The sequence below is a fragment of the Cyprinus carpio genome, chromosome B8 (genome assembly GCF_018340385.1).
Source record: "Cyprinus carpio isolate SPL01 chromosome B8, ASM1834038v1, whole genome shotgun sequence".
NCBI lineage: Eukaryota > Metazoa > Chordata > Actinopteri > Cypriniformes > Cyprinidae > Cyprinus > Cyprinus carpio.
Window position 1 is genome coordinate 4,934,376 of NC_056604.1, and position 24,789 is coordinate 4,959,164.

Genomic DNA, 24,789 nt, shown 5'->3' on the forward strand with positions numbered 1-24,789 from the left:
TTGCGCTTACCGCATTTTATTTATTATTATTATTATGATTTTGAAGCGAAGAAACGCTCCTAGGTTTATGGGCAGTATTTTTTTTTCATATGCATAAGTACATGCAATTTCACACATATACAGAGTTAATTTTCTAAATCCATGCTGTACACTAATAAACAAATAACCAATCCTTTGTTACTGACAGTATAATTTCGCAGACATTTGAGGACAAATATAGTACATTTTCACTTTACTTACTGTACCGAAAGAGAATTTTAGTAAAGGTTAAATCCCAAAGCCATGTCTTCTTTTTCCTGATACAAATAATCTTTAATCTCTTGCTGGTCATCTATATTTCTTATACATTACATTTCTCAGAAAACAAGAGCATCAGCAACACAAACGACAAAAAAGCAGGCAAAACAAGACAAATTAACACAGAGACAGAATTTCATTACTTTTATGTCAAGACACAAAAGCAATCAATAGATGACAACATGTAAAAACATTTTGTTACAGATAATTATATAAAAAAGGCAAAGAGTTTTTTTTTTTTTTTTTTTTTTTTTTACGTCTTGCTACGTGAAAGAACTAATTTACAACTGAGTTCAAACTCTGGCTAAGCCAACAATCCATCTGCAAAATTTCCCAACCACTAGAAACAGGAACGAACCGTTTCCAACTTGCCAATCAAAACCTCTCCTTACGTTCCAGCAATTTAGCATTTACACAGGCCTGCATCCCTAAACAAGTCCAAACGGTCCGAAGCAGAGAATGAAAATGGGTCAAACTTTTGCAGCACAGCTTGAGAAGAATCCCAACTCATATCTATCAACTCACAAAACCAAGCGTATAAAAGAAACATGAGAAAATATACAGGAACTATAGACTAATCACAAGAGGGAAATACAAATAAAAGCATGTTTTTCTGCAGTAGGCTTCAATTAATGCCAGAAAGTAAAAAGTTGGGTGCGAAAAGGGTGGAGAAAGCCTGAAAAGTGGGTCATTGTTTAGAACAAATACATACATTTTACACTACAATTCCCAAAATAAAGGTGAAATCATTCATGAACACGGGAAACACTGTGGCCCGCATGTCAAATCCACAAGCATAGAGACTACAGGATGAGCAGTTAACATCTGGAAGAGAGGTGCGAGGTTTAAAACTGCGCCCTGAAGCACAAATACATGAGAAGGAAAGACCTTTGCTTATTTAAAAATTAAAAAAAAAATTACAAAAATAAACCACACACAAAGAACTCCTGTATCACCATTTACTATTTTTGGGATTTTCTCTCTCTTTGTACAAGATCTAGTTGATGCGATGCAAAAGTAGTATGCTTTTCATCTACATGAATCGAAGTCCTTTTCGTCTTCAGCGTCGCGGTCCTCAATTGTCCCTCACAGCAAATGTATGAACACACAGTGATGCAAAACAGACTACTGAACTCGAAGTGAATGAATAATTACAGAGTCTCTTCCCTCACAAGCATCACCAAGTGCTGTCCGTTTTAATTTGATTTCGATGCGTTTCCCCCGCTTTGTTTCGCCGTCCGCACTCCCTCCTCTGTATCTCCGTCTCCTTTCAGCACGCGCTTGAAATATACAGACTTGCCCAAATAATGAAAACATCAACAAACTGACAAGAGAGCAAAGTTATGTTTGTTAAATATTGCTTGTATTGAAATAAGCTTAAAAATAAATGAATATCAAGGGAGGAAAACAAAGAATGAGTATCTGATAATACAGTTATAACTAGACTGAATGCTGCTTTCAGGATCTCTTTACACAGAATTGTCAGGAAAAGCAAATGTATGTGCTTCTGAGGAGGAACATTAATGTTTTTTTTTAAAAATGCAGTTGGAAATTAGGCGTCCATGGCACCAACATGTGCAGTGATGGGAGCGGATTTCTCAAAAATGGAAACGGAAAGGTTTTCCTTTTTTTTTTTTTTTTTTTGAACGTTTTCCTATTTTTGGCTGCAGTTTCCTTCTGGTTCATTGCAGAGGATGGAATGGGGAGAGAAGTGGAAGCAGGAGGTGGAGTTCAGTCATGGTTCAGCTCATAAACAGGGCGGGGTCAAGGGTCACGGTGAGCTCTCACTGGTCAGATCTGGCCTTCTTTGGACCAGCGCCTTTCCTGAACGGGGAAAGCAACATATAAGGTTGGGTATACAGATCGGTACTGTTCCTTTTGAAAGGTATAATGGCCACAAACTCACATATCAGGTGACGAGACCGGTCTCTTTGCTGCAGGTTTGGCCGCAGAGCCATCTTTACTGGTTTCTGCGAACATATTTGAATAAAATTAATAAAGCAAAACCCATTCCATAGCTTAAAGATCTTTAAATACACCTTTTTCACATTTCCAGGTTTCTCAGAAGTCATTGTCATAGTTGGGTAAATTTGGTGAATAAAAGCAACAAATATATTTTTTGCTTTACATTTGCTTCAATAGCAAAAATCCACAATAGCATTAGTATTAGCATAGTGTTATAGAGTTTTTAAATGCATTGCCATATCAGCTTTATGGGCTATAACATAGCAGATACAAATTCAACATTCGAAAAATGTTATAATAATTTAAATTTTAAAACTTTTATATAAAAAATGAAAATAAAATGCAAAAAACAAAAAATATATAAAATACAATAAATAAGATAAAATGGTTATACAACTATATTAAAAAAAAAAAACACTTTTTAAATTGAAATGACCAATTTTTAAACTCTTTTATAAAATATTTTTAAATATACCTGTAATAAAAAGTTTTTCATCTATGAAAGTCTTTTATTTTCATTTGATAAATGAACGTCTAAAATTAATTCTACATATTTACAATGTTACAAATGCATTACCATAGTCTGTTAAAAAAAGGTCCAGCCAAGAAAAAACGAAGTATCCTCACCTTGTAGCCACCTGACTTGCGTTGCAGGGCCGTAGCCCTTCTCGTTGCGTGCGGCGATGCGGAAGATGATGGCGGGTTTGGTGGTGTAGTCGATGTGGGCGTTGGAGAGACTAGACGACTGCACTAGGCAGGATGGGTTGGGCCCACAGTACACCCGCATAAAGGCAAGCTGAGCCGGAGCGGACGCTTTAGCCTCGACAGTTTGTGAGCTCTGGATGGCCAGATACACCGAATACTCAATGATCTTCCCCGACGTCACTGAAGGAGGCTCCCAGGTCAGGTGGGCACCATCGGGGCTCTAATGGGAGAGGAAAAACTATTTTAGGTCACCAAGATTACCCCACATGCAGACCAAACGCAAGCCATTTGCAGTGACCAACCTTGCTGATTTTGATGGCACACGGGGCTCCAGGGAAGCCAGGTAAGCAGGTCTTAAACGCAGAGACCTCAGAGAACGTCCCGCGGCCGCACGCGTTGATACCGGCCACACGAAACAAATACCCATCTCCTTCATAAAGCTCTAGTCAGGGATTGCGCCAGAATCATCCTGCAACATCACAGTAAAAAAAGATGATTAGTGGTCAACTGGTCAATATCCAGTGGTCAATATGGATTCTCTCTCTCTCTTTTTTTAAATGCAGATGCGGACATAGAACCTTTTTCTCAAGAAAAACCAGATAATATTAATTTTACATACAGTACACAGTGATTATGACATGAGTAACAGTTAATTAGACAGAAAGCTGTATTTGTTAAATGCTGACATTCAATGAAAATATTGTAGTTTGTCTTTCTATTATTGAATAGAACTGTTAAACGGAGAAGAAACTAATGAAGTTCTCAGAACTGGCAAAATGAAATCCTGCTTCCAAATAATATCAGCCAAAGTGCCAAACTTACTGGACTTGGCAAAATATATTTCTGTACCACTCAAGTCGATTTTAATTAGTCCTAAATAACACTTCCTTTTCCAAAAGACGTTTTACTTGAATTGCAACAAAATACACAAACAGCAACTTAATCATTACTTACATCAGTAACCGCTGAATCATCTGCTGGCACATAATAGTGCGTGACAACCATGTTTGTGACCTTCACGATTCCAACGTCAAACCACTGATTCTCTTTCTTCACTGGTGGCTTTACAACTGCCGGAGGAGCTTCTTGCTTCTATGATAAGTAGAGATGGTTGGAAAAAATAGTTAATGTCTGAAATGGATCTAGATACATCAGCTCAAATCAAGTGCCACCAGTAAACGTACCCCAGCTGCTGATTCAATCCCATTGGCCACCTCAGCTAAAGCAGTGGCCGCTTGCATCTTGGCTGGACTGGCGACCATCATCGGCTGAGATGGTGCAAAAGTACTAGATGGGGCTAGAGCTGCAGAAAAAGAAAGGCATTTTAGCATGCACTAAAACCCAGCAGATTTTGATCATAAAACTAAATTATTTGAAAAAAACAAAAACAAAAAAAAAAACACCTTAACCAATTTGGTAACACTTTACAACAAGGTTCTGTTTGTTAAATAACAACATTTAAAGAAATAATTCACTCCAAAAATTAAAAGTTGCTTATATATATATATATATACATACATACATACATACATACACATACATACATATACTCACCCTCAAGCAAGCCAAGTACAAAACGTGTTTTTTTCTTCATCAGAACAGATTTGGAGAAATTTAGCACCAAAGGATCCTCTGCAGTGTATAGGTGACATCAGAATGAGAGTTCAAACAACTGATAAAATGCATCTTTTCACTTTACAAGACATTAACTGATGGACTGGAGTCGTGTGGATCATTGTGATGTTTTTATCAGCTGTCTGGACTCTCATTCTGACGGCACCCATTCATTGCTGAGCAAGTGATGCAATGCCACATTTCTCCAAATCTGTTATGATTAAGAAACAAATTAATCTATAGCTGAATGGCCTAAGTGAGTACATTGTCAACCATTTTTTATTTTTTTGTGTGAAATGGAACTGTACTGTAAAGCGTCACCAAGCATTTTTGTTTGCACCATTAAAAATGAACATTTAAAAACAAAAGCAAACATCTCTTACTCTCTGCAGAAGTACGTGGAAGGAGACGGGCCACAGCTCCCGCAACAGCAGTTGTCATCTCGTGGCCGTTGCTCTCAGACGCCGGGTCATTGAGACTGTCTGCTGGTGCCAAGCCTTCGGTGGGCAGTGCAGCTGCGGCTGCTGCAGCGCTTAACTGCTGGGCTGCGGCTGCCTGCGCCTCCTGGAGCTGATGCTGTTGCTGAACCAGAGCAGCGAGCTCCTGCGGAGTCAAAACTATAGGGATGGTGGTGGACTGCTGCCCATCGTGACCTGCGTCTCCCTCACCTGAGACAAAGTCAAGCCAAGCTGAGAATTCAAACCCCACTGTAAACATCATAACGTATACGGCAGTCTCTCACACACTTACTGAGCACAGCCTGCTGAGCCGCCTGTAGGACAGCCTGGATGGCAAGGGCCTGCGCTTCTTCTGTAGCCGCAGCCTGTGCTGCAGCCTCAGCCGCTGCAGTCACAGCCAGCTCCTCTGGAGTCAGTCCGGTCACCATGAGGGTGGTTTGCTGTCCTTCTGCAGACATCAGCTCCTGGGGCAGTGCGAGGGCTTCTGAGTTCTGAGCGGCGAGACTCATCGCTTCTGCACCCTCCACACCGGCCTCCATCTGCTGTATGAAGAGTACAGGGAATTGTTTATATTATTTGCACAAGAGAAATTAATGCTTTTATTCAGCAAAAAAATGCAATAAACTGATTCAAGGTGACAGGAGACTTACAAAGTGACAAGTGACAAAGACTTTCAATGTCACAAAAGGTTTCCTTTTCAAATAAATGCAATTCTTTTTAACTTTCTAATCATCAAATAATTTTGAAAAACAATGTGTTACAGCTTCAACAAAAATACTAAACAGCACAACTTGTTTCAGCATTGAAGATAATTAGAAATGTTTCTTGAATAGCAAATCGGCAATGGGCAGCCATTTATGCTGCGTTTGTGACACAGAAATAACTGAATTACAGTTGTTTTGGTGAAAGAGTGACTAACAGAGGCATAAAAGTGTAGGATACGGCTCTTAATATATGAAAGCAATACCTATCAATTTTACAAAAAATTCATATGTACTCATCTCTAAATCACTAGGACAGAACAAATGCTGCTTTACAATTTGCTTCATTATGGATGGATTATGCAACATTGAAACTTACTGAACAGAACTGAATCAACACTGAACTGATTGAGCTGAATAACGACACTTGCCTTCTGTAGAGTTGCTTATAGATTAACTAGACATATTTTTTTTTTTTTTACAGCCAAGTATGATGACCCATTGGTGCTCTGCATTTAACCCAATCCAACGTGCAGACACACAGCAGTGAACACACACCGTGAACACACACCCGGAGCAGTGGGTATCATTTATGCTGCGGCGCCTGGGGAGCAGTTGGGGGTTCGGTGCCTTGCTCAAGGGCACCTCAGTCATGGTATTGCCGGACCGAAACCCGAACCCACAACCTTAGAGAAAAAAAACAAACTCTCATACCAAAAGTCACCATCTAAAAAACTGTTTCATTTTTAAAGTTTGCATCTCTGATCCTGTGATTTAACAGTTTATTACTATGAGGCAGTAATAATGAATCTATACAGTATAATGCACTAAATAAATAAAGGTGACTTGCCAAAAAGTTCCTTACCTCAGCCTGATCTCCTTGACCTGGCTGTGCTTCCATGGCGACATGAACCTGTAGCATGGTGCCCTCCTCACCGGCTGCACTTTCATCTATGGCAACAACCCTAACGGCTCCCTCTTCACCCAGCTCTCCCTGACACTCGGTCTGCATGGGCTCTTCTCCCGCTGCCACAGCCTCAGCGCTGGTCTGCTCCATGGCCTCGGCCTCTCCTGGGACCTCAGCCACTACCGCAGATCCAGCCATGGATGAAATCTCCTGCATTGTGGAGAAAACACAATCAGAACATGAGAATGAAAACAAAACGTCTAAACCTACAGCATTTATTTGCATGCATAAGAACAGAATTCATGCATTTGTAAAAACTTTGCATGACTATCAGCAAACGTGCTTTGCACTACAGCTTATTCTAGTAAAGACACTCCCAATTAGACAGGAAAGGACTGTGTGTATATGTAAAATGACTTTCCTAGTAGCTTGGAGAGCAAAGTGGAATATACAGGGATGTTGGCCACAGGAAATCCACATAAAGCCAGCTGATCAGATTAGAGGTGTGTTTGTACCGGTACTGATGGTCCTGGAGTGGGCGTGGCCTGTGTTACGGTTGTGATGGCTCTGCTTTGTGTTGTTGCATTGGCTGGTTCTGTAGATGACGAGGGTTCTGAGCTGGTGCCACTGTCACTCTGTCCATCACCAGCCTGCTGGGCTAAAAGGACAAACACAGACGAGCTTAATTACTAGGGATGCACTGACACTGATGGACAATTTACGTTGATTACTGACGTTGATAATTGTATAATGCAGTTGATATGATGATCAATATCATAAGTCTGTACAGTTGTTCACACTACAGTGCCAATGTAGGTACAATATGCATAAGAACATTTTTTATTAACAGTAGAAAAGATGGATAATTTAGTAGATGCGCATAGGGGAAGTTAGTTAGCCCTGGTATTAACAGCTTTAAATGTCTGGCTACCTTTGCTTACATATACTTTATACACAGATGAGTAAATACATTTATATTTTAACCAAAAAAAATCTGCCCATGGAACTTAAAATATATGTTCCCTTTTAAAAAATAAATAATCATTTTATTACTACAATCATTATTGCTATTATTAACACTAATACTAAAAATAATTTCATAATTAATAATAATAAATACATAACACCTTGTCTTTTAAAAGCAAATAAAAAAAAATACAATTACCACCATTTAATTAATAATACAAATACTAACAACCAATAATAATAATCAATAAGAATTCATTATATTATTGCTTTACAGCCCCCTTTTTTTTCACTTGATTTGCAGCCCTTTTATTAACCGATTTTAATGTCTGGCTAACGAGATCAGTGGCACAAGAGATCAGTGACAAGTTGGGACAAAAATAAATAAATAAATAAAAAACCCTTTGGTTACATATTCTACAAAGTCTCTCTACTACAAGATATAACACATGAAAACATGAGTGGATTAAATGCATCTGCTAACTGAGCTGAAAAATACTTTTAAAAGCGAATACGAAATGTAGTATTATTATAAAACGTATACACTTAATATATTATAATGTTCATGTGTGCACACAAAAAATAATCTTTAGGTGTTGTACAGATAAATACCTGTTACGTCTCCAGTTTCTAAGCTGCTTGTTGCTGTCGTGGCTGTGTTGGTGGTGCCGGTCTCGTGGGTTTCACAGGGAGGATTGGAGCATACCCTCTGCACAGCGTCATCCTGTCCAGCACCAATAGAAGATGAGGCCTGAGTCGGCGTGTTGGTTGTGCCCGTTTCATGAGTTTCACAGGGCGGATTGGAGCATACCGTCATCCTTGTGCTATTCTGTCCAGCACCAATAGAAGATGAGGCTTGGGTTGGCGTGTTGGTTGTGCCCGTTTCATGAGTTTCACAGGGCGGATTGGAGCATCCTCTGCACTGTGCTATCCTGTCCAGCACCAATAGAAGATGAGGCCTGAGTCGGCGTGTTGGTTGTGCCCGTTTCATGAGTTTCACAGGGCGGATTGGAGCATACCCTCTGCACAGCGTCATCCTGTCCAGCACCAATAGACTGAGTCGGTTGGGTTGATGTGTTGGTTGTGCCCGTTTCATGAGTTTCACAGGGCGGATTGGAGCATACCCTCTGCACTGTGCTATTCTGTCCAGCACCAACAGAAGATGAGGCCTGAGTCGGCGTGTTGGTTGTGCCCGTTTCATGAGTTTCACAGGGCGGATTGGAGCATACCCTCTGCACTGTGCTATTCTGTCCAGCACCAATAGAAGATGAGGCCTGGGTTGGTGTGTTGGTTGTGCCCGTTTCATGAGTTTCACAGGGCGGATTGGAACACACCTTCTGCACAGCGTCATCCTGTCCAGCACCAATAGAAGATGAGGCTTGGGTTGATGTGTTGGTGGTGCCCGTTTCATGAGTTTCACAGGGCGGATTGGAACACACCTTCTTCTGCACAGCGTCATCCTGTCCAGCACCAATAGAAGATGAGGCTTGGGTTGATGTGTTGGTGGTGCCCGTTTCATGAGTTTCACAGGGCGGATTGGAACACACCCTCTGCACAACATCGGTTTGCCCACTGCCCATACTAGAGCTCGACTGCGTAGCCGTATTGGTCGTGCCCGTCTCGTGTGTCTCACAGTGAGGAGTTGAGCAGACCTGCTGGACGTCACCAGACACAGGTGAAGTGTTTGCGGTGCCCTCCTCGTTCGTTTCGCTGGGAGAGTTGGAGCAAACAGGCATCACTGTAGAAGAAATGCCGGCCTGGCTCTTGTTGGAGCTCTGCACCGTGCCCGTCTGGTCGGAGCCCATGTTGGAACGAGCGGTAGTGGAGGTGTTGGTGGTCCCCGTGCGCGGATTCTCCGGCCGCATGGTGCCCGGTCCAGCACTGCTCTCTGAGACGGGTGTTGCTGGTTCTGAACCAGAAGCTGAAGACGTAGCTGGCGAAGATGACGTCGTCTTGCTGTTCACAGTTCCCATCTCTTTAGATCCCATGTCGCTGCTGGCAGTGGTGGCTGTGTTGGTGGTGCCCGTGTCATGGGTTTCTGAGGGTGTGTTGGAGCACACCTGCTGTGCTCCGCCCATGTTCGCAGAGGCTGTAGTTGCTGTGTTGGTGGTGCCTGTCACGTGCATCTCACAGGGTGGGTTGGAACAAATCTGTTCATTGCCCATTTTGGCCGAAGCTGTTGTCGCCGTGTTGGTCGTTCCAGTCTCATGTGTCTCACACGGAGGGTTGGAGCAGACCAGTGTCACGGTGGTAGCACCATCGCCAGCGCCGTCACCAGCATCAGCACCAGTGGTGGAGGTCTGCTCTGAGGTGGGAGAGGCCAGGATGGAGACAGGAAGATCCTGTGCAGGCTGGGCCTCAGCACCGCTTGGAGTCGTGATCAGGGTTACTTGAGTAGGCTGGGCTGCCGACTAAGAGAAAAAAAAAAAAAAAAACATTAATTATGCACATCAAAAGGAATGGATAAGTGAATTACTGTAAATAATTATACTATTTCCACTTGTATTTGTTTATATAAATACAAAATAAACCAGCCCCACTTTTTTAAACAGTGTATAAATAATTATAATTTATTACCCATTTTGTATGTTTATTTTCATGTTTAAATGTTTTTTTTAAAGAAGTCTCTTACGTTCATCAAGGCTGCAATTATTTAATGATAAACAACAAAAACAGTGAAATATTATTACAATTTAAAACATTATTAAAATTATTTAACATTTTCTATTGAATATTTTAAATGTTATTTATTTCAGTGATGCAAAGCATCTGAAAAAACATTCATCATTATTTTCAATGTTGAAAATAGTTGTGCTGAATATTTCTGTGGAATTGGATACATTTTTTCTGGATTCTTTGATAAACAGAAAGTTCAAAAGAACAGCATTCGTCTGAAATCATCAAAATCTATTGTAACACTATAAATGTCTTTACTCTCACTTTTGATCAATTTAATGCATCCCAACTGAATAATTGTATTAATTTCTTTAAAAACTTATACAATAATAATAAGTGTGACTCACTTGTATTGTAGCGGTGGCGAGCTTGTTCTGGGCAGCAGATACAGTGATGGCCGTGGGACTGATCACCTGGCTGGACAATGTGGCGATGGAGCCAAGTGTGGTGACTGGAGTCACCAGGCTGGCGTTAGCGCTTGCCACATTGGCCCCTGCCACACTAGTTGATACAGTACCACTTACTGTACCCAGAGTTGTGACTCCTAAATACAAAGAGGGCATTATTAATGAGGCACAGCGATCAAGAACAACAATTTCTCTGTCATTTGTATAAAACCACACTGCTGAGAAAGTTTACAGACTAAATATTCATACCCGTGGTGCCCTTGACAACCAATGTGGTAACAGTTGGTTTGCCAGCGGACACAGTGCCTGGTGAAACCAGACGCACTCCACCCATAGGCACAGTGCGCAGGATAGTGCCAGGCTGCCCTGGCGCCCCCTTCAGGACCACCTGAGAGCAAATCAAATATTCATGGACCACACAATATACCAAGTCAAAACTAGATGAGCTCAAGATGATGCATGGACATGCTTTGTGTTTACAGAGTTCCAATGGTCCTCACCTGTGTGACCCCCTGTTGTCCTGCACCTGTCAGTTTTGGCACAGCTGTTATGATTTTCCCTGGAGTACCTGTGCCAGGAGTAACAACCTTAGTGGTGATAATTGTGATGGGGGACTTGACGCCAGGGCTGCTAGTCAGACCTAGTAATGAGACAGGAAATAACATCAGGAAATCATGTGATTTTGTAACGATGTGTAAAAAACAGATCTGTAAATTAGATATAAACAATGTGAAGTTGTGTGGCTTAACTCAGAGAGATAAAGTGAGATATAATTGAACTAAAAGCTCTTTAAACGTTGCACAATTACAAATGAGATGAACAGTCAGATGTGAAACAGACCTGTTGCTCCTTGTTGGATAGCAGACATGGGAATGGTTTTAATAATGGTGGTTCCTGGTTTGTTGGCGGTAGTTGGAGAGACTGTGCTGTATCCCAGGATAGTGGGTTTGTTGCCAGGCCCTCCTGCCTGTGAAGTTGTAATGATTGTGGTGGGCTTGCCATCAGCAGATGTGACCAGTTTCAGGATGGTACCAGCAGGCAGAGGAGTTTTTGTCTAAGAAAAACAAGTACAACTACTTATTCTAGGAAATTCATAAGAAATGTTTTAGAGTAGCATATCAGCATATCAGAATGATTTCTGAAGAATCATGTGACACTGAAGACTGGAGTAATGATGCTGAAAATTCAGCTTCACATCACAGAAATAACAACACGTACAAGTACAAATCGCAAAAAGCTAATTATTATAGGAAATAAGCATTGCACATTTTAAGTACACAACTTATATTAACGGGATAGGTTATGGCTGCACAATTAATTGAATGCGATAGTCATGTGCATCTTGTCAGTAAAGCCGGTTCTGTGATTAGTAGTAAATCTCCAGCACGTGCTTTCAGATGGAGCAGCATTTACTACACAGAGCCGTAGTTCACTGACAAGCCACACAAAATCACGTTTATAATCGCAGACGATATAATCGCGCGATAATGAAATTGAAGATATCATTCTGCGATTATGAAAGCTGTTTGCGTAGCTTCTCACTGAACTACGGCTCTGTGTAGTAAATGCTGCTCCATCTGAAAGTACGTGAAAATACCACATTTCATGACGTTTTTACTCCAAACTCACTTCATAACGTCAGTCGGCTGTTTGAAATAAATCCCTCTGTGAGATGATGTGGCTTCTTAAACAGAATAAGGCATGCAAGATTTCGTAGTACTCTAAGCAGTGATAAAGGCCGTGTCGATTAGCATTGCCTTATTATATACTTTATTATAATAAAAATTATAATATGATGAACTTAGATAAACCATATATTGTCAGTCGTGTGTTTATTAGTCACGCTGAATCAATGAAAGCAGTTAAATCTTCTGTTTATTCAGCAACTGCTATAGGGATTTCCTGGAGTTCTTCTGCGGGGTGTATTTTGAGTTTCAGTGCGAGAGTGCCCTTTGATCTTTGGACAGAGATTTACTACTGATCACAGAACCTTGCTTCACTGAAAGATACACATGACAATCGCAGCTTCTGCCTACTCGCGATTTATCACCTTTGCGATTTCATTTCAATTAATCATGCAGCCCTAAGATAGGTTCACCCAAAAATGAAAATTTTGTCATTCACTCATTCTCCAGTTGCTCTAAACCCGTTTAAAAGACCATTTTCAGGGTGCTGTGACCTAACAGTTGACAGTAGCCATTGACTTCCTTTGTTTTTCCCCCATACTATTTTAGTCAATGGCTACCGCAAAACTGTTTGATTACCAACACTGTTCAGAATATCTTCTTTTGTGATCAACAAAAGAAAAAAACACGTACAGGTTTGGAACAATATGAGGGTGAGCAAATGATGACAATTTTCATTTTGGGTGAACTATCCCTTTAAGAATTCATAAGTTTAGCTAAGAAATGTATGCACATAAAATGAGCAGGAACACTGACTTGTATTAGAGTAACAGGACTGCCTCCAGCCTGCCCGGTGATCGCAGAGGTTTGTACTGGTTTGGTCTGGACAACAGACATCATCTTCCCAAGGCTGGAGATCTGAAAACAAAGGGTTATTACTTGAGGATACCCAAGTCAACTGCTACAAAACCAAAGATGGATCATAAAAAAAACCTTGCCATATGATGAATCATTATATGTATGCCTTATGGAAAAATTTGAAAATAATCCCATAGTGGTACTTAATTTAGGTCACAAAAAAAACAAAAGAAAGAAGGAAGAGTTTTCTTGTTTGGAATTGCCCATAATTATTAACTACCTTGAATTCTTGTCACTTAACTAATCTTAAGTCCAGACAAACTGTTATTGTTTTTTCCCTTTTTCTTACCAGAGAACCGCTACCACCCATTGTAATGGGGCTCTTAACAAGGGTTATAGTTTTGGTGACTCCTCCGACCATGGTGGTGACGACCTGAGCCTGCTGGGCTACGGTTACTGTGCCTGATTTGTGCACAGTGATGATCGGCCGATTCGGAGTGTTAGGAGTAGAGATGGCGGAAGTGCCGACCTGAGCTGCAGCCGTTTTCAGCATTCGGGTCGCGGGATTAGTAACCTGGAATGGAAGTAGGAACAAAGACACAATTTGTTTCAAAGTCCGGAAGGATGTGACAAAGGAAGTCGATGAAACTTCTTTTTTTTTTTTTTTTTTTAATTCTACGAACACATTAGACCCAAAACACCTACAGTACATCATCTGAATTTATTAATAATAATCCATTTTAGAAATGTAAAAGATGTCTAATGTCTGGATGGTTCTCAGACAGAATAAGCTACAGATCTTATGTTGTTTAGTCAAAGGTCTGGTTATACGTACCATTACAGGTGAAGCTACTTTGACAGTAGCTGGCAGAGCTGTGGATCCAGGAGTCACAGCGACGGTTTTCATGATGGTGGCTCCGGCTGGAACATTTAGCACAGTGGTTGTGGAAGAGGGCGGGATCTTCTGTGTGGCAGCTGCAGCTGCAGCCAAAGCAGCCATGCCACTCATCTGAGGACTGCTGCCGATTGGCTAGAGACCAAAACAGTGTTACAAAGGGTTTCAGTGCAAATTCAACATGAGACACTAACATTTGAGACAGGACTGAATGATTGAGGGGGGGGGGATTGGATTGATGCATTTCAGATAAAAATAGTGCTAAAAATGTGATTTTATATCAATAAAACAACAACAAAAACAACACTGATAATAGTAATAGCTATCATTTATTAATAAATTATTTGTAAATAAAATCAGGTTACTGTTTTTAACAAAAACAACACTTATAACGTTATTATTTATTAACAACAATTTATTTGTAAACAAACAATTCTAATTAATATTTAAAATGTAATTATTACTTAAAATAAAATATTATTATTATCATCATCATTACTAAATATTTAACACAAGATCGTTACTATTGTAATATTTTGCTGTAAAATAAAAAAGCTAATATGTGTCTTAATTGCCTCATTTCCACACCACATCATGATTGCTTGCATGTTTGTAAAAGAATAGTGCCGCACTTTACTCTAAAACGGTGGTTTTCAAACCGGTCCTGGGAGCACCCCCAGCACTGCACATTTTCTGTGTCTCCCTCATCTGTCACACCTGATTCAACTCATCAGCTCATTAGTAGAGACTGTAAGACCTGAAATGGGTGTGTCAGATATAGAGAGACATACAAGATGTGAGGTGCTAGGGGTGCTTGCAGGACTGGTTTGAAAAACACTGCTCTAAAACAAGCAATGCATATGTTATTGAATAAAAATTGCAGCCTTTGGGGTTTGTGAAATGTTTCACTTTTATTTAGATCAATCGTGTCGCCCTTATGTAAGATTTACACTGATGCTGATTATTTACATACCGTCCCCTGGGCGCTCTGTGCAGGGACAACCATGCGGACACCTGCAGGAAGTGATGTAACCGTAACTGGGGATTTTCCTCCTGGAGTGGCCTGACGCACAGTAACGACTGACGTCCCGGGGGTGGAATGAGGCGCTGCCACTTTAAGAATAGCTGGAACGGAAAGTATAAATGATTTTAGATAACATCACAATTCTCATTCTTCACAGAAAGTTGCACAGCAGTCTGCCAGTTGCGAAACCAGAAAGTCATTTGTACCTGGTCCACGTGGTGAGGCTGCAAGCGGGCTGCATGGCATGGCGGCGGTGGGGGAAGGAACTTGTGGCACCATTGTGACCCCAGAGAGGGGCAGACTCTGAGCTGCAGGAGCAGCAGCGGCGGGCGCCGGACTCTTAGGCGAGTTGATGGGTAAAGACGGGGTTGGGTTGACCGTTGGCGATGTGGCAGCTGTTGCAGCAGGGATGTCATATTTCTGCAGCTGCAGCAGGTAAGTGTCAGCAGTAGGCACCGCCCCCCAGCTCACCTCCAGAGAGTTGGTGTTGGCACGGACCAGCTGCACACGTGACGGAGGCTGAGGACGATCTGTTAGCGAAAGATGAGATTTTAAACATCGTCTGAAATAATAATAATACTATGAGTAAGTGTAATAATTTGTTTGTTTATAATTTAGCACCATTCCAACAACAGCTATATTCATCTTGTAAACCTAATGAGAAATAAAAAAGGAAAATGTACTAAACTATACATTAACAAGAAATAAAAACAAAACTTGTGTGTGTAAATACTATAGTACTACTGTGTAGACCAGCTTTTTCTACCAACTGCAGGAATGACTTTGTAATGTTTATTCACCATTTAGTCAAGTCACCTTTATTTATATAGCACTTTTAACAACACAGATTGTGTGAAAGCAGCTTTACAGTATTAAATAGGAAAAATAATCAATAAATAATTATTGAGGTTGTAAGTATTTGTAATGGGTTAGGTGTATTAAAGCTTCTTCTACACTGAGGTATCAGCTCAACTCACCTGTTTCCAAATACCACAGATCTTTGCAGCAAACTTGGTTGTTCCAGGCTTTGCGGTAGCCGTCTCTTCCACTCCAGACGTACAGCCTATTGTTTATAGCCACAGTGCAGTGTCCGGCTCTGGCCCTAGGGATATTATCCTCGAGCGTGTCCATCAAGATGTTTTCCCAAGACATTGAGTCTAAAGGAAATAAAGGTCAAGATCAGTGATGGGAAAGCATATAAGCTGTGTTCTGAAACCTAATGAGCTATGAACAGAGGCAGCATTTTTAAAGACCTTTGGCTTCTTTGTTTAACGTACCTAGATTCAAGCAAGCCAGTGTGTTAGTGCACTTCCATTCCTTCTCGTGTGTCGCTACTTTGACATCATCCATGACCAGAGGAACCCATCCACCAAACACAAACATCCTAGGAACACATGAGACCAAAGTCAGTCATATCAGCACTAACTAGACAACTAATTAGGTCAACATGGTTCAACACATTTTGCTTTTGTGATGTGAAATTATGAAAACTATAGACAAAGACATTCATTAAGAAATTGCCATTAAGACAAAGATTTGTTTTATTGGTAAAAAAATATGGATTTTTTATGGCCAAACCAAATACCTTTATTCAAGACAAAGTCGATTTTATATATATATATATATATATATATATATATATATATATATATATATATATATATATATATACATACATACATACTCACACACACATATATAAAACCATTTAGCTACATTTAGTTACACTATTAAGTTACTTACACTATTTAAGACAATACATAATGCATGCTGCAATTAAATGTATATTTTCCATAATACTTACTGGAATAAATTATTTACAAATAAAGAAACTGTTAAAGACGCATTTTTATGTAGGATACAACTCCATAACATCTAACAGCTGAATTTGCTATAGTTTGCAAAGTTTGTGGAATTAATCATTTACTAGATATTTAAAAACTTATTAAATGTGTATTTGCTAAATGTCGGCGCTAAATGAGAAAGTATTATATCATTAGTCTTTCTATTACTATTCAGTAACATTGTTAAATATTACTAACAACAGAAAAGCAAACACTATAATACTTTCTATTAGTTTTAATTTAATAGACAGAACTCATGAGGAAGAGCAGTAAACTATTGCTGAGGGAGAACAGGAGCTCCTTTCCATCTGAGATCAGATGCATTTTCAGCACCGTCAGAATAAAAGCTTCTGACACTCATCAGCCAAACAGAAAACCCTAAAATGCCAAATATCATAGAGGTTAACTACTGATTTGTTTCTTTGAAATTACATGGACAATAAGACGCTTGTTGAAGTCATGTCAACTTTAAATCTGCACAAAATAAACTGCACATTCACTTCCAAACCTGAAAACAGTTAATGTGTAAAAAAACACTGCATGTTTAAACAGGTTTGAGAAAGTTGTAACTTACTTGTTGGTTATAGTGGTGGCAGAGTGGAGACTGCGGGGCAAAGGTGCCGGCGCACCGCTTATGGCAGGTTTGTTCCAGGTTAAAGTATCTACAAAACAAAACACAGATCATGCACGTTAGTTAATGTTATAGCTTAGCATTTTTTTTTGAACAAATAGTTCAAGCCAATACTTTCTCTCACCTATGTCCAAAGTCCAGAGGTCCCCAAGACGGCAACCACTCATGCCGCCATAGATGATGAGACGAGACTTTTTGGACGTTTTCTCCGTGTAGACAACAGCAGTGTGGCTCTCCCGAGGAGGGGGAAGCACACCGTATGTAATGGGGATGTCCCAGCCTGCTACGTTAGACCCCGGGCGAAGCTCGAGTGTGTAGAGGTCATTCAGGTATCTGGAGTAGAAACGGAGAAACAATTTATTTGCGGATCTGCCGTTCAAACATTTATCAGTTAGTTTGAGCATAAACCGTACAAGGCCCTCTACCTGGGAATATTGTTTTTGGGATCTTCACTGTCATTTGCCAGTCCACCAAACAAATAACATTTGTTTCCAACCAGGGAAAAGCTGTGGCCCAGTCGAGGACATGGTGGTGGGCCATTCTTGGGGGCTTTGGGCTTCAAACGTTTCCACTCCCATCTACTGGCCTGTTTGAAGCATTTGACAGAATTAATGAATTATGACTGATATGACGAAAAAACAACAGTCACTTCTATTGAGCTCAACCTTTACCTGTAGTTCATAAAGATCGTTGCTATACTTTCCATACTCAACCATGCCCCCGAACACAAGGAGTCTGGTGCCGTCGCACACAAATCCATATGCAGCACAGCCGGGAGGAATGTCACCCCGGACAGCAGGAATAAACCACTGATTGGTGGCTGTTGAGAAACATATAGTTGCGTCACTGTGAGCTTGGATGAATAAAGTTCTTTCAGTGCTGTGTTGCAATGCACCATGTTCTTGTATTCTGTGCAGAACAGGGTTATTATAGTTAACTATCTGAAACCATAAAAAAAAAAAAATGAAGCTCAAAATAACTGCAAAAGCATCCTCGCTCATTTCCATTTAGTTTAACTTCATGTACTAAAATAACTAAAAATGATTAAAGACATATAGTCTAAAACATTACACTTATTCAAGATTTTATGTTAGGACATATTTATTAATTAGATACATATCAACAGAAAAAAAACTTAAAAATTTGAAAGCAACTTTTTGATTCTGTAGTCATACAGTATTTTTCACAAATAAATAATTTGTTAAAAACATACATTTTCATACAGGCTGCAAATACACACTTCAAAAGGACCTAAAATTTGCTTGCTTTTGTCTGTGGAATTAAATATTTACTTATAATATATAAATAAGAAATGTTGCTTTGGCAATTAGTTGAAATACTATTAAAAATACCTAACAAAAATATTAATAAAACTGCAGACAACAATATGTAAATAAAAATGACAACAATTACAAAAACACGTTCAAAATGTCAACAAAAACTACTCTTAATGATACTAAAATTATACTGATTTAAACTCAAGTTTCCAAAAGACGACAAACGACAACATGAGCAAAAGTAGTGCATCTTTACATCTTAAAAATCATCTCTCAGCAGCATATAGTGCAATACATATTTTCCATGTAAAACAATGGAACAATTACAATTTCATAACACCCCCCGGGCCTTCCCACAACTTTGCAACATTATTCAAACCTCGATGAAGTGATCCACACCCGAGATACTGCGAATTACAATCTCGTCCATTCATCCCAGAAGTATTTACATTGCAATGCGGGGAAATATTGTGGGCGGGGCCTGTGTGTTGTGATGACGCAAGCGGCGTTCTTTTCACCCGCCATTTCTCTTCGCGTTCTCCTGGCGTGCTTGGCTAGTGCTGCAGCGTTAGCTGGTTAGCTGACACTTCAACCCATAAACATCGTAACACAACACAACAAAGATCAGCTCACAGTGCACCTAAACGCAACGCCGCATTCAGCAGCCGCAGCACTGAAACTAACTGCGCTAGCGTTAACGTTAGTGCAAACACGTCATGGTTATGCGAGCTGAATAACACAGACAAGTGTTATATTTGTGCACATTCTCTAAGGCTAGTTAGCTCATGTAGCTGATCACTTATGCAGATTTTGTGTAGCCGCTAACTGCGCTAACCCTCTAAACAATCAGCGAGAAATTGCTTCAGAAATAAAAAGGAGTAAACTAAAATATAATAAATTAAAATAATAATATCACCAATCAACAAACCAATATAATAATAAAAAAATAAAAAAAATTAAAAAAACGCAAATGGCAAAGCAGGCATCAAGTCAAAGCAGAAAAGACCGACTCTGGCTAGCAGTAACATAGCGAGCTAATGTCTGCAGAAATAAAATGCACTTGCGTGCACAAATAACATCGCCTTTATTACTATATAATGACATTCTCACCTGTGTTATAGACGTGCAGCTCGTCCACAATGCCTTCATTCCCTCCGCCGAACACCACCATCAGCTCCTTAATGGCCACAGCTCGGTGTCCGTGTCTCGGGCGAGGGACCGGGCCAGACCAGCCCAAAACCCTCTTCCAGCGCGGCTGCAGAACCGAGGTCCCCGAAGAAGCCATGTCCACTTCTCTAGCGAGACACAAACCCCACGCACAGCGTTGATTTCAGTTGGGATTCCAACAGCATTCGTGTGTCAAAAGCGCTGTGTGCTAACTGGATTAGCCCGCTAGTACTCTGTAGCTTCGCAAGCTAACTAGGTCAGTGAAAAGGATTCGACTTCCACGCGGTTTTATTTTTATTTATTTATTTTTTTGGCCAAATGCTCTCCAAAATATACTAAAACACTCACTCAGTTATATTAAATATTAGCGATTATGCGCGTCGGAAATCAAATGTATAGCGTATGAAAAAAAAATATGTCGGCCGGTTAGCATGCTAGCCGCTCAAATCTGCGCGAACCACCATTTTAGCGGCAAAAGACGCTTTTCATCACGAGAAGATAAATAGACAAGACGCCGGCGGCTGAGCGGACGCTAGTTACCGGCTAAACGGAGGAGAGTGACTCAAGATACACAGCGACACATGCAGATGGGCGCCTGAGCATTTTTTCTCAAATCTGTTTTTGGGTTAAATGTCTTTAGGAGAAAAAGAAAAGCGCGATGAAGATGTGTACGCCGCCATCTTGCGGAGGCTAGCTAAACGCTACCAGCACAAGCGCCTCGTTAGCGGCTAAGCGGCTAAGCTAACACACACACGCTAGTGAATAGAAATGGGCGGAGTGAACATAATAATGATGATGATGATGATAAATCATAATAGTAAACAGAAAATAAAGGTGGAAAAATATTAAGAAAATTTATCTAACACACACAAGGCACCGAACCGATATGACGAGCGGAAAAAATACAAGTAAATACAAAATATCACCTTTTATTGAAATTGAATATTACGCAAATCGTATTATACTAAATACGTCCATTCAACCCCGCAGGTAAAATGTGTTAAAAACTACAAAATTGACGCGTTTGAAGTCCGCATTAAAGCGAATGCAGATGGAGGTTATTATTGTAGCTTTATGTGATATGTGTGTATTTTTCACGCCTCTCTTCTTGATAAACAAACCAAACAATCCACCCTCTGCAAAAAAAAGCCTAGTGCTTTTTTACTGATCCAAATGCATATGTATATTTATAAACACATGTAACACACAATAAAACTGTTCAAACACAGTTTTTGTTTTCTTATAAAACAGCGCTGATTAGACTAAAAAGCAACTTACATTGGCTGCCGCTGTTGTTAGCTATTAGCCGCATTAGCATGCTAACAAATGTTCAATGAGATCCATTGGGCAGCCAGTTAGCTTCAATGCTAAATAGCTCAGTACAACACTCTATATTCTACATACTCATTTGGCACAACAGAGAAAATGTTACAGGTTTCATGTTTATTTACTGTTAAAAATTGCAAGTGTGTTTTTATTCGAGATGCACAGTTCAGTTATTGTTACTCGCTTAGCTTCCCTCGAGAAAAATGGCGGATGTACCGTTAGCCGTCACAGAAAGCTGCCACAAAACTCGGATTCTGTCATTGCCTGGCACCAAATACTTACTCGTTCCGATTCGTTAACTTAATTTAAAAATCACGAGGGAGGACTCAGAGAACGAATTCGAGCCTGGGTGCGCCTTTCACTGTAGATATTGCTAACTCTACATCTTTTCACGCCGCCCAGGAAGCCGCCATCTTCTTGAGAAGCCTCTGAAGAGCGCGCGCAGCACAAAACATCGCCTTCTTACTGCATGCGCTCCAATATTTTCCGGCCAGATATGACTTACTGGTTTGGAAACAAGGGTCCAATCACTGCCTGCTTTTTTTTTCTGGAAACCATATAGTGTTTGGAATGTTTTTGGATGACAAAAAGGCATATTTTCATTTATTAAGTCTATTGTCAATTCTTCCACATGTACAGTACATACATACAGAGAATCGAAATTGCGTTACTCTGAGATCCCCGGTGCATACAGATAACACTAACAGTAGAGCCTAAAAATACAGATCAAATATAAAATATAAGATACAACTATAAAATAAGGGAATGTAAAAAAGACATAATAAAAAATAATAATAAAGTTAAATAAAGCAGCGCAAGGCACATGGCAGATACCAGTGAACAAAGTGCAGATAAAAAGATTTTTAGCGCAAAAAAAGCTTATTCAGTCTGATTAAAGTGACAAAAGGGATCAAGCGCAGTTATTTTATTTAAACTGACTGATGAGGTGGTAGAATGACGTCAGTTCCATGGTGAATGAGGTAGTGGGCAGACCAGTGCTGCACAAAGTGACTGGTGCATGTCATCGGATGTTTGTTATTACTGTTAACATTAGGATTAAATTAATTTAGAATCGTCATGGAGTGTAGCTATGCTCTGTTGTTTTTACAGTTAGACAAAATGACTCTATAATATATATATATATATATATATATATATATATATATATATATATATATAATATATATATATATATATATATATTAGTTAAGTGCAGAGGTATTAATTCAGATGGAATCTTATTAATTTCACTTTTGGTGTGAAAAGGCCTTTGCAATTTTTATTTTTTGCTATTAAAAACAAATAAGCAAGCCTTGCACATGTGACAAAGAGTAATGCAAAAGTAACAATTTATTATTTTCCATAAAGAGTAACAAAGTATGCAATTAGTTAAATTTTTATGGAGTAACAATATTGTGTGTGTGGATAGATAGATAGAATTTTGTTTTTCAGAAAGGGTTTTGTAAATATCATAGTTTTAAAACAATTTATATTTTTGTTGGATTTTCAGATTGAAAGTTTGGGCTCTTATTGAAAAGTATCAGAAATAAATTATGAAGGCCTAGTAAAAAGTTATTTGGTGTTTTTGTTAATGTAATCTTCATATAATAAAAATATAAAAAGATGGAAATATTTTAGCATTGATATCTAAACATACAGTGGGTCTCCATTACAGAATATACACACAGAATTCATGTAAAATATATATTTTATTATGTAAAAGAATCTATGGTTAACATGGTAATTTCTCCTCTAACATGTTGTTGGAGACTACCATCTCCAATACTCATGATCTCTGCATGAAATAACTATCTGATAATCATAATTCATGTAAATATTATATGCTCACAAAACACTCCACTGCCGATAAACAAAAGAGTTGTATTTCATTCACAAAAACTAATAAGTTTGATAAATGACCAAAAATTTTTCTTTCAAGAGAGCAGATTAAATCGTTGAATCGAAGAACAATTTTTAAAAGTTTTTACATTACATTTTACAAGTCATTGTATACAGTTATAAAGCAAAGGGCTGAATGTAGAAATCTGTGAAATTGCTGTCAGGGCCCTGATTAAAAAAACAAAACAAAACCAAAAAAGCAATCTGTGTTTCATTTAAAACTGTTTTGGAATTGCAGTAATCTAACTAGAAAAAAAAAAAAAAATCAAATGTGCATAATTTAGCACAGGCTAAATGTTTAATTGAATGTACAGTACAGGTCAAAAGTTTGGAAACATTACTATTTTTAATGTTTTTGAAAGAAGTTTCTTCTGCTCATCAAGCCTGCGTTTATTTGACTATTGACTATATTTGTTATTTATTTATTTGATTACAACTTAAAATAATAGTTTTCTATTTGAATATACTTAAAAAAAAAAAAATTTATTCCTGTGATGCAAAGCTGAATTTTCAGCATCATTACTCCAGCCTTCAGTGTCACATGTAACATCCAGTCTATCACATGATCATGTAGAAATCATTCTAATATTCTGATTTATTATGAGTGTTGGAAACAGTTCTGCTGTCTAATATAATTTATTAATAAAAGGTTAAAAAGAACCGCATTTATTCAAAATAAAAAAAAAATTCTAATAATATATTTTCTTTACTATCACTTTTTATCAATTTAACACATCCTTGCTGAATAAAAGTATTGATTTTATTTAAAAAAAATAAATAAATAAAATTACTGACCCCAAATTACTGACCAGTAGTGTATATTGTTATTACAAAATATTTATATTTTAAAAACATAGCTTCTTTTTTTCTTTTTCTTTTTTTTTTTTTACTTTTTATTCATCAAAGTATCCTAAAAAAGTATCACGTTCTGAAAAAATATTAAGCAGCAGAACTGTTTCCAACTTTGATAATGAATCATCATATTAGAATGATTTCTAAAGGATCATGTGATAATGATCCTAAAAATTCAGCTGTGCATCACAGAAATAAATGATAATTTAAAGTATAATACATTTAAAAACAATTATTTTAGATTGTAATAATATATCACAATATTACATTTTTTTTTTTTCTGTATTTTTTGATCAAATAAATGCAGGCTTGATGAGCAGAAGAAACTTCTTTCAAAAACATTAAAAATAGTAATGTTTCCAAACTTTTGACCTGTACTGTGTATAACAATCACCAGTAAGTACCACAGAAATAGATTAGTCATTAATGTTAAATAGCACTAATAGTATTTAAATAATTACTCATACAAGTAGGTGTTTTGGCCATAATCCATAAACTTGACGTTATGTTATAAACAATATGCTGCTGAGAACAAAGCCAAAAACAACAACAAGCAACAGACAGACATTCGATCGCCAAACTAACAGGCGTATAAACAATAAATTGTGCACTTTTATATTTCTTTGGCTTGTCAGTCAAGATTCACAGGTTCATAACTACAGAGCTTTCTTCGTCCACACCTCGTTTCACTTTCT

General features: G+C 38.8%; 1 protein-coding gene across 1 annotated transcript; it reads right to left on the bottom strand.

Moving 5' to 3' along the window:
- Positions 1 to 426: 426 nt before the first annotated feature.
- On the bottom strand, positions 427 to 21,275 carry LOC109102571 (host cell factor 1-like). The gene is given in 30 exon segments (XM_042729325.1): positions 427 to 2,121; positions 2,204 to 2,267; positions 2,890 to 3,187; positions 3,270 to 3,412; positions 3,415 to 3,436; positions 3,922 to 4,059; positions 4,152 to 4,270; positions 4,965 to 5,249; positions 5,332 to 5,581; positions 6,606 to 6,857; positions 7,163 to 7,305; positions 8,226 to 8,405; positions 8,617 to 9,052; positions 9,161 to 10,024; positions 10,637 to 10,833; positions 10,946 to 11,084; positions 11,197 to 11,336; positions 11,537 to 11,750; positions 13,138 to 13,239; positions 13,529 to 13,753; positions 14,015 to 14,209; positions 15,048 to 15,199; positions 15,305 to 15,628; positions 16,076 to 16,255; positions 16,376 to 16,482; positions 17,517 to 17,604; positions 17,698 to 17,906; positions 17,999 to 18,159; positions 18,245 to 18,393; positions 19,961 to 21,275. Coding segments are annotated over 30 exon segments (5,991 nt in total). The 5' UTR covers positions 20,136 to 21,275; the 3' UTR covers positions 427 to 2,081.
- Positions 21,276 to 24,789: the final 3,514 nt, after the last annotated feature.